General features: G+C 42.6%; 1 protein-coding gene across 1 annotated transcript; it reads left to right on the forward strand.

The window, feature by feature from the left end:
* Positions 1-3972: 3972 nt before the first annotated feature.
* On the forward strand, positions 3973-4689 carry LOC309572110 (tetraspanin-7-like; the record flags this gene model as incomplete). The annotated part of the gene is made up of 1 exon (XM_082280125.1): positions 3973-4689. The coding sequence occupies one exon, from the start codon at positions 3973-3975 to the stop codon at positions 4687-4689; it is 717 nt and encodes a 238-aa protein (XP_082136251.1).
* Positions 4690-11137: the final 6448 nt, after the last annotated feature.

Genomic DNA, 11137 nt, shown 5'->3' on the forward strand with positions numbered 1-11137 from the left:
AAAATAAAGATAACTTTCAGTTTTACATAAAAATAATTTCAATTGGAATTTGATAACTTTTCTTACACTGGAAAACTTATTTTCCTGATAACAGTTCTATTGAACTCAATGGACTTGAATTTTGGTGTAAGAAATCACTCAACATGACAAAGCATTGCAATATCAGACTTTACCACAGGAAACTTTTTTTTTTGTACTTACAAGGATCCCACCCAGTAGGCATCTTTTCCATGGGAGGAGCTCTTAAGCATATCACCAGACAATAAACTATCAATAATAAATAGTTACAGCATCAAAGGTACACGAGTATAACACCAGCAGGGCACTATGGTGGCATCATAAGACTTCTAGTTTTTCCCAAGGTAAACAAACACAGGTGCTTTAGCAGCTATAGTACCTCTCTGTAAATCATGGTGTCAAAATCTCATTCAGGTGTCTAAGGAAAATACAAAACCAGTACTTTTTTAAGCAACTCTCGCTACCCATATTTTTGTGGTAGGGCTCCTAACTACCTGATCTGGCTCTCTGTGCCAGTGCTGCCACTTGTTCTTCTAGCCAGGGATACCTTGGATAGCCGTGAACTAAGGATCACAAAAAGGCTCAGTTTCCTTGAAAAGCCATGAAGAAGCCCTGCATCGTTCTCCCCTCTGTTACAGAGTGATGGGAAATAGTCACTTCAGAATTTCAAGTGTAAACTCCGTCAAAAAAAAATCCCAGAAAGTCACGATGATCACTTTAAATTAAAATCATCATGCATCTGTGAGGGAGGAGATGTAACACTTAAGGTATTACCAAGCCAAAACAGCGGGGAAAGAGGAAAATTCATGCTTCAAGCAGACTGCTTTTCCTTGCCAGCTAGTGTTGCAAAGTGCTGCCTAATTAGGTATCTCCCATCTCCCATATGTCCTTCAGATGCATGGTGTGGCAGGCAGGTTCTTGCTGTCACTAAGCACCAGTTTTCTCTAAGATATACTAGTTTGCATTTTCCAGGGTCAGTCTCACTGTATTTTCTGCCCATGTTTGTAACCACTCTGATAATTGGAATTGCTGCTCTCACTTAGTGGGGTAAGCACATCTGAATCCTCCCTTCTTATGGTATTTCCACAACACTTTGCTTTCCAAAACAACATGGAATAGAATATCACTTCTCTTTCATCAAATTGTCAGTCCACATATCACATGTAATATCATGAATATTTATTCACTTGTATAATTTCATGAGATTCCTTAATAGTTTTCTTAGTAAGATGTAAACATAATTTAGGATTTGGCCAATGTCTGAAAAATCAAGCTATTCCAGTAAGTTTGTTTTTCAGACACTGAAGCTGTTTCATCATTTATGGCTTCACATATGCTCAAGGAGTCCAATCCTACCTCATCTACTTACCCAAACTATTCCAGGAGCATGGGTTATGAGAATGGGCAGAATTTGGCCCTGTATACTCATTTCACCCTGGTTAAAAAAAGCACAGATGTTATTATCATCTGGCACTTTTCAACACTGAATGCCTAACATGATTTCTGGAGGAAGTTCAACACATAACTGCCAATGAAACCAATAGTTGTTTTGTGAAACCCACAGTTATTTTGTGTCAAATGCGTCACAACTGCACTGACAGATCATAAAATGCATTTTTGGAGATCTGGATTTCTGTACCTTTAGCATCATTTTTTATTTCTGGCACATTTTAGAGCAACCTGGATGACAACAGATCTGCCCATATGCCCTATATTTTGGCTGCTACTACCTGGCATAATGCTTCCCAAGGTGCCTGTACAAGCCTGTTCTAAAGCTATTTTGCCTGCCTGCTTTCACCGCAAGGAAGGGCAAGGGTAACAGAAAATCCTGTGACTGACCACACTGACTGGTGTTCTTTATTGGTGTTGAAGCCTGTTGAACCTGAGACAGTGTCCAGAAAGAGCATTCACACGTTTGACCTGTGAAAAGGGTCTGTAGCCCCTCCTTAGCACTGCCTAACGTAGCTAGTCTAGCCCTTCTGTGGGTTTCAGCTGTTTGTGATCCAAGACCTAGTTCTGATAGTTCTGAGAAACTTCAGAAAAAATGGCTCCATTGTGAGCAAGTACACAGAGACGTGAGAGACAAGGAAGGCAAAACAGCAGCTGATAGTTTTGAGATGTGGCTAGTTAGCAGTTCATGGATTCAAAAGGGAAACACACTGCTATGAAATGGCGCAAAATCCTAAGAGAAAGCAGATGGTTGGAAGATTGGAACACAGCAGTGATAAACCCATTCTAAGGACAGCAAGGACTTTTCCCTGCATGGCTCACAGACGCCTGGCCAGGTCTGGCCAGCAGAGACTCAGCGCTTTGGAACATAGCTTCAGGAATGTGACTGTCAGAGGTCACATTTAGGTATAAAATTGTGAAAATCATTATCTTTTAGCCTTTGATTATGAAATTCCACACCTGCAGATCTCTAGCTTTTCTTTGCTGGAAGCTTTTGTTCTTCACTGTGGATATTGGTCATATGATTTAGTGCTAAAATGAGTAGTATAATGCTAAAATAAGTAATATAATGCAGTGTACTGAGGAGTTCTTCTAGAGCATGGACATCATCATTGCTAAAACATCTTGGCATAAAGATCTGGAAATCTTCAGAGAAGACCTGAGAATCAGATCAAACTAGCTCACACTTGATCTCTCAATAAAATGATAAAGAGCTTAAACTTATAAACTGGTAAAAGAAGAGAATCTGCAAAATCTGAAAAAAAAAAATCCTCCTGCTAATGAAATTGTCAAGGCCTCTAATAAAGAACAAGTGATGTTTCAGTTATGATTATGCTATTTTAATGATTTGACAACTATGAGTTTCTGGTTGTACATTAAACCTGTGTATTAAAATATGACACATATAGCACCTCTTTTCCCTCCCTAAATCTGTAACAGAAAGAAATCAAGAAAATGTTACCACTGAAACACAATGAAACCTCAGTATTCAGTACCAAAACAGTTTGATAAAGATGTGAACCACAGGGTACTCTGACCTCTTTGGTGTGACTGTTGTGCATAAAAACGAAACCCCTGGAGATGCTAATTCTACCTCTGACTGAGAAACTGTCTCATTTACAGTTTCCTACTTTTTTTTTTTTTTTTTTTAATCTGACTTGCAGGAGTACCTTATCTTTTGCTCTTTTGCAATGAAATTACATTGATGATGGAATCTCTTCCCGGGCCTTCCTGGGCCACTTGTTATATAACAGTACCTCGCTGTGGTTTAATGTCTCTTCAGTGGTTCAGTGTTATCACGGGCTAAATCAAATGAATATTTAACAGGGTCAGGCCACACTGAAAATAGTTTCCAGCTGGGAAAATCTAAACTGAGCGACCGACTAAATGTGTAGGTAGTTAATATTCAGGTACAGATTTATGCTCATTTCTACAAAGGTTCCTAATAGCACAGCTTAATTCAGTAAAAGAAATAAAACCAAAAGCTCTCGTTATGCACCCTGTAGGTTATCTGTGTGTTGTTTAAGTATTACTCCTAGTACTTATAAAAGTTTAGTCCCTTGCCCAGGGTAAAGCTGGGCTGCAGCACATGCCATTAAAAGTTAAACTCGAGTTTTCCTCTTACAGAATGTTTTCGGCTGAGAGTCCGCAGTGCCGCGGGCAGAGGGAGCTGCCAGTCGCACCCGTTCACTTCGCCCGGGGAGGCGAGAGCGGAGCCAGGGGACCGCGCCCGGCGGCCGCTCGCTGGGGCCGGCTCGTCCCGCCCGCGCCGAGCCCCGCAGCGCAGCCCAGCGCCGCCGGCCCGCCCCGGGCCGCGCCCTCAAAAAGCGCACGGGGCGGAGGAGCGGCGCGACTCACACCGGCTGCCGTGGGGAGGCTGCACCGGGCCCGCACCGACCCCCGCACCTCGAACACCGCCGAGGGGCCCGTGCTCCGCACCGCCCGGCAGCACCGACGGCCGCGGGAGTCCCTCACCGTGACCGCCACCGCCCTCCCGAGGGCACCATGACCCTGCTCAAGCTGTCCCTCATGGCCTTCAGCTTCGTCTTCTGGGCAGCGGGGTTGACCATGCTCATCATCGGCCTCTGGGCCAAGGTGTCTCTGGGCAGTTACTTGGCGCTGTCGGCCAGCGACTACCCCAGCGCCCCCGCCATCCTCTTGGCCACCGGCGTCGCTGTCATCATCTGGGGCTTCCTGGGATGCTTCGGCGCCGCCACGGAGCACCGGGGACTCCTGCGCGCCTACAGCGCCTTCCTGGCGGCCGTGCTGGCGGCCGGGCTGGCGGCCGGGCTCTCGGCGCTCCTGTACCGCCAGACCCTGGCGCAGGGCTTCCAGGAGGGGCTGCGCCAGGCGCTGCTGGCGTACGGGGAGGACGACGGGGTGGCGGACGCCCTGGACGCGCTGCAGCGCGCCTTGTCCTGCTGCGGTGTAGAGAGCTACCGCGACTGGCTCGCCTCGCCCTGGGGGCTGGAGCAGAATGGCTCGGTGCCTCTCAGCTGCTGCCGGGCTCGCCGCGGCTGCCAGCGCAGCCCGCCCGACGCGCGCAGGCTGCACCGCGACGGCTGCTTCGGCAGGGTGTCCGCCTTCGTCGGCAGCAACATGTTTTATGTTGCCACCGCTGCCCTGGGGCTGGCACTGCTGCAGCTCATCGGCATTGTGCTGGCCTGCCTGCTGGCTGCCCGCGTCCCTGCCCACCTGCTGAGCATCACCACTCCTCGCTGAGATCCCCCCATTCTTGCCCCTTGTCCCCTCCAACTCCCTTCTTTCCCATAGAACTGAGTACACCCCACTGGGAAAACGCTTTCTTCACATTCACCATTTCCACTGGAGCATCCTCCTCCAGGCTCCATTCCTCTGGAGTCTGTGTCAGGTGTTTCAATGCTATGAGCATCTCCAGAGTCTCTCAGAAGGGAAGGTGCCTCCTGGCCTGGCCATGTGTCCTGCAGGGCAGCAGGTCCCTACTGGAACCTCTGGTCCACGTCTGCAGGGAGGGGTGGCAGCACGGACAGACATCACTCTCTGAGGCAGCAGGGACATCTGAGGCAAGGCTGACCGGTTTTCTGGGTGATATTAACACCAAAGCACTGAAATATGGACCAGGAAAGAGGAGAGGGTCTAGGAGAGCAAGAGAGGTGTCTCTCGACATTACACCATGCGAGTATTCTGATACTGGAAAATTAATTTACTGGAGGACTGCTGGAGTGCATGAGGGGCAGGCCTGGTCCAGGGGCACCCAGGTAGCCATGCCAGCAGCTGACGCTGGGAACTGCTTGAGGGGACTGTCCAGCGCCGTGCATCCCATTGCCGCCAAGATATCCTACCTTCGGTGTGAGTGTGTTCAAGCTGTCCGGCTGCTACGGGTGCTTTTTCAGCTGTGGTTTTTCCAATGCCGATTTCTATCTAGAGGTGGAGCTGCAGCTCTGTTACTCCCTCCTTCAGGATATGCATGTCTTCTTAGCCAGTGTGTTGCTGGTTATATCCTTGCAGGGCTGAAAAGACCTAAAAACCGGGGTCGCTGTCATGCAAGAAGATGGCAAAAGCTGTAGGATCAGAACTGATGAGGGGTGGCAAGAGGAGGGAAGGGTTCATTGCCCTTCAGAAGTTTGCTTTGGACTTTTACTGTTAACATCAGGATGAATGGAACAGACTGACTGTTTTATAGAGGGGTTTCTGAAAAACAGCCCTCAGACTCTGACATTTTTCCTTTCTCAAAGGATCTGTCTCTGAAGTGTGCCCCCACCTACAATTTTGGAGCCAGATCTGTGTACAACCTGAGAGTAAATGGAGAACCCCCAAGATTTGCTGTGTAGCCCTGGGTATATTCAGGTCAGAGAGCAATATAAATTTACAGGATTTTGGGGTTTTTTTTGCAACAGATGTGGGTTTGCATTTGGAGTTTGAGTAAAAGCAAGCCGTGCACTTCAGAGGCTCCTGAACTTTCAGAGCTTCACTCCTGTTTCTTTCCACTTCCTTAAAACCTGGGAACTCTACTTTTATGTATTTCTCTGCCTTGCAGCACGCAGGCATGCCCACCTTACGCATCAAACTGGGGAGGAACAATTTCAGAAAAGAATCAAAGAACCACAAAGGAACTCCAGGACATGGCATCTCTTAGGAACGTGACTAGCAAAGCTGTGGAGAATGGTCAAATGAGTGAAGAAGATGACTGGTAGCTTCATGGGAGGAGGGGGGTAACCTTGGGAGAAAGGGGATTAGCAGTATCTCTTTTTTTCAGGTATTAGGTGGCTATTTAGCTATGATAATCATGTTTCAGGTGAAGAGAGCAGTGTGAACAGTCTTCTCTGTCATTTCAGTATTCATCTGCATAGGTGAACCCTGGAAACATATTAGGAATCTCTCTTTATAGAGAAAACAGAGCTTTATTTTTTAGGGCTGATGTTTATTATTTTACAAAATATATTTTTTATTTTTGCTTTTAAATGTCCCTGTATTTTTTTTTAGTTATGCAATAGTGGAATGCCTGTTATTTTCTGGAAGTCAACATTATGTTGTACAATTTTAACAATGGGCAGAAAGTACAGTTTGTATGGTAAATGGTACTTGAGAAATAAAGTTTAGCAAGTGCTAAGAGCAAAACAGGTCACTGTTTCAACTCAAACAGAGTATTTGCATTGCTGTATGTCTTCACAAGGTGTAACTAAGTGCAAATGAAATGAAGTGTACATTGGAATGTAGATACAGAAGCATGTTGTGGGGTTTTTAAATTATTATTCAGAAGAGCCATTATAGACGCAATAAAACAGGCATTGTGTAGAAAGTGTGGGAAAGGAACATGGAATTGCACTGGGTTTATAATATATATATATATTATATAATATATATATTATATTTCAGAGTTAATAGGCTCTGCAAATTTACAAGAATATGACATTGCTCTATTTTTACTCCACTGATGACTAAAATTATTTCTGATTTTGACCCTTTTTGCTTTATATGACACATAGTAGTTGGTCAGAATGAAGTACTCTGTTAAAACACATTCAAGCATAGTGTAGATACACACTTCAGTGAATTTGTTCTGGTTTTAAGTTGCTAAGAACATCAAAATAGGAATAAGAGCAAGTTTGAAACATACCAGTGTATGTTTGTATGGTGGTTGAGTCTGAATCTGAGGACATCAACTGAAGGTAACGAATAATTAAAAATGTAAACCATCACTCTTCACTCTTGGACTCACTTATAATAGGATAAACCTTGGCAATGACCACGTAAATGCTAAGTTTACTTATATCACCAAAGATTTAAGGAACTGGCTGTGAGTGTTAGTTGAATGTTTATTGCCAGTTCCTGGAATTAACAATGTTAACTTTTCTAATTGTTTGAAAGAAACGTCATTCTTCTCTAATCAATTTCCAGATTAAGAGATTCCCAGTAGCTGTTTCAGTTGTCTTGAATTCTTTTTGCTCAGTGACCAAATCTTACTGTAAGTTTTAAAATTTATCTGGATTCAAGGTTCATTGTGTTGTGAATGGTTGGAATGGCTGTAACTGGAAAATGTTACTCTGGATGGCACCATCTACCCCTTTTGTGTTTGTTTTCTGTCATCCACTTCAACTTTAAAGTCACTCATCAAAATGGTATATTTTAATAAAGGATCATACCATTTTTTACAACAGGCTAATATCAATTTTAACATTACTACTTATTCAAATCAAGGAGCAAGCTGTGTTGTGGTTGTAGAAACAACAGCTCTGTTGTTTGGACAAAGTGAGATTTAGGATTAACAGGGTGGTAAGATTAGACCCTTGTTATGAAACAAGGACTATTTTATAATGTTCATCTAGAATGCCAAGAATATAAATCTTTCAAACTTCAAAAGCATTTTGATATTTTGTCCAATGTGAATTATTTGCTGTAGCTAAACCTCGTGTTGCAGAAAACCAGAACTAAAAAAAGCCATTATAACTGATGCTGAATTTTTAAATAAGGGATCGTTTTCCTGGGGTTAGAAAATTTAAACAATTGGCCTTCCAGAGTGTGCAGAGTTTACTTTAAAATGCCACTGTTAACTTTGTGCAACTTGAAAAGTTAATGGCAGTCATATTGTCTCCTTGAATTTTAAGCTTTTCGGGATGATACTATGGAAGGACATTCAAAGCAAACTAGAGTGCAAAACAGCCTGATGGTAGGATCTCCTGTAGCTCTTCTCTGTTTCCTTCTCTTTCAGAGGCTGACCGTCTTTGTAGTGAAGACTCTTGACAGCAGTAGTGAATTGGTTGTGCACCCATTGTGCTTCAAAATGGCAAAATACATATTTCTACTCTGTGTGGTTCAAACCCACACATTCCACTCTGTTCAATATGCCATTTTAGTTTGCTGAGAAATCAATGAAACTATCACAATTTAATCCTGTTTTGTTGTGTCCTCTACTGTCCCCATCTACTTCCTGGGCCAGTAAAATGCAAATATCAGAGGATGTAGTGTCCCATGTTATCAAGAGAACACCATCACACATATGCATTTTTCAGAAGCATATTGGTCATATATGTGGATTTGCTTGTGGATGAGACAGAAGAAAAGAAGCAAACTAAGGAACACATCATTCTGTCATTCGCATTCGCTTTAATTTGTAATTAACCCACAGTACTCCGTTGTAGGGAGGAAATCTCTTGTTAATGATTTTGAATATACAAATAGAATTTATTAGAGCATCTTATCTGGGCTACAGAATTAAAATTATCAAATTAAACATTATTTCAAATGCTCTCATTCTATAAAGATCTCTCTAATCTGCTCGAAGCGATTTCTTTGGAGCTTTGCTTCTCCTGTACACTCATGCTTCTTATGTCTAGAGTCACTCTAAGGTTGGCTGCACAGCAGCAAAGTTTTGAGTTAAGTAGTGTTTGAAGCTTTAATCTTAGCCTATTCCCATTTTGTAGATGTTATCTCTGGTTTGTCATATTAGGGTACTCAGACTGATACGTTATGAATATAATACTTGTATTTGTTGGTTTTGAACATTATCTTGAGTCTTAGGCAAGGCCACAACAAAGTAAAGGGAGGTGCAATGCTCATATTGGCCAAGGCAGACAACTCCTTGGAACTGACGATCCTTGGAAGACTATCATATTCCATCCTCACACTGCAACAAACAGATCAAATACTACTTTGTAACTCATGTTTCTAGTTTTTCCAAAATAATGGTTCTACAGCTTTTCTCTGTCCACATGAGATGCATCATCTTAAGGTATCAGCACTTTAGAGCAGCGATGTGGTCTCAAAACCTAAGAAAAGCGATCTTTCATACTGACTGTTTATAATTTCTGATAGCTTCACTTCTTGCAGGTCACCAAGATGGGGTGCTGAGTGTATCTCTGGTCACCTCTAGGACTGACTGGAGAGTTGGGATTGATAATATCTTGGTTAAAATGTTAGCATCAGTTACAGTAGTTCTACTGCTTTTTTGCTGTTCTGATGGCAACTTCCAGGACTGTCTCTCTGCTGTTTGGTTTCTTGGCTTGGCAGACAGTTCTGTGTAGTATGCCAAAAGCCACCTCTTGGACAAGATGCTCTTCTCGGTAGTTGTGCTGGAGTACTGTGTCTTGTTCCTTGCTGTAGTGTACTTGTGTCCCAGGAATCCCAGGTACTGTCATTCTTGCCTAGAAACTCTCAGAGGAGATAGAGGTAGAGGCTTGTCAGATGCAGTAGCAGCTTGAGTTTCAGTGCAGAGTTCAGGCAGAACAATCATGTAAGTAAAGCACAAATCCAACAGCTAAATATATACCTATCTCATAATCTGGAATAGGTTGTTCACTGAAACTGGTAAAGAAAACACCACCAGGATGACTAAGGTATAAGCAGAATTGGAAACTCATTAATATGGCAAAATTTCCCACCAGCATGGTATGTTCACACTTTCTTGGCCATTTTGCCATTCCACCTAGCTCTGTAACTCCACTTCTTATTCCCAGAGTGTAATTATCTGTAATGCTCATCTCAGTTATTAGTTTTCTGCTGCCCTATGGGCTCCCTTGAACAAATTCCTTTATTTTCTAGCTTCCCACCCCAAGGTCAGGCAGTCCTTCCAAGTCTGAGCTCCTTATTGGAGAGGTTTTTGAAAAGAAGCCTCTTGATCTGCCTCTTCTAGTAACAACACTTTTCTAGCACTAGTAGGTTTTTTAATTATATGAAAAAATTGGCAGAAAGTCATAATTAAACAATAATTTCAGATAGCTATTTTTCTATTAGATATTTGTTTCTTAGCAAAGCAACACTCCCTCTCCACTGCCCTTGCATATATCATCTTTGTTGACTTGATAGTATTGTTGCTGTTGTTTTGTTAGAATAATAATATTCTGGGAAACTTAGGCAGAAGCTAAACTAGTCATTTACATTTAATTTACATTAAATAAGTAGGTTTTGACCAGCTCTAGTTATTACATTAATAATTTAATTAATAAAATTTAGAAGGTACCATTGACCAAACTCATCAGAAAATAAACGTGTTATCAGTTACTTCATGGACAAAAAATGAAGCTCCCAGAAAACAAGTCTCATGGCTTGAAAGCAGAATACAGATGAATTTTAAATCTCCTGGTAGAGGGCATTGACACATACACCTGGTTAATACAGCTAACAAGTAGAAATGAAGATGTCAGTGCTGTTTCCAAGCCAGCTTTCTAGCATATGTTGGATATGTCATCCTTCCAGTGTGCCCAGGATGTTATCCTTTATTTCCATTCTGTGTGATGTTCCTTGTGTGCTTATGACATTCACATTTATTTCTTACTCAGTTTTTGGCTTAAGACACTCATCATGCTCTTTTCCTTTTGCAGGGAGCTTAGCAGTGGTATTGCAGCACCATTCTGTCCCTGCTAGTGGATACAGTAAGATTTCCCCTGTGCTTCCTCCATATTTCACCCTTACAAAAAAGGACATCACTATTTGTCTCTGAGTTTGCACTGTGCAATGTCTTGTTTGCTTCTAATTTGTAATATGAAACACAGATTAATCATCTTGTCCACAGAGACTTCTATAATAAAAAAAATTGCTTCCCTTTAAGCCATTTGTTTTTCAGAGTTTGCTCAATTGTGCCATCTAAGCTTCATTAATGTTAATTCCCCTGCTGATGCTTCCTTTCCAGCTTTTAATTATGAGATTGTAGTACAATGATCAGCTCCTTAGCTGGTACATTTCTGGGAACTTCATT

The sequence above is a fragment of the Coloeus monedula genome, assembly GCF_965178545.1.
Source record: "Coloeus monedula genome assembly, chromosome: 4".
NCBI classification, from domain to species: domain Eukaryota; kingdom Metazoa; phylum Chordata; class Aves; order Passeriformes; family Corvidae; genus Coloeus; species Coloeus monedula.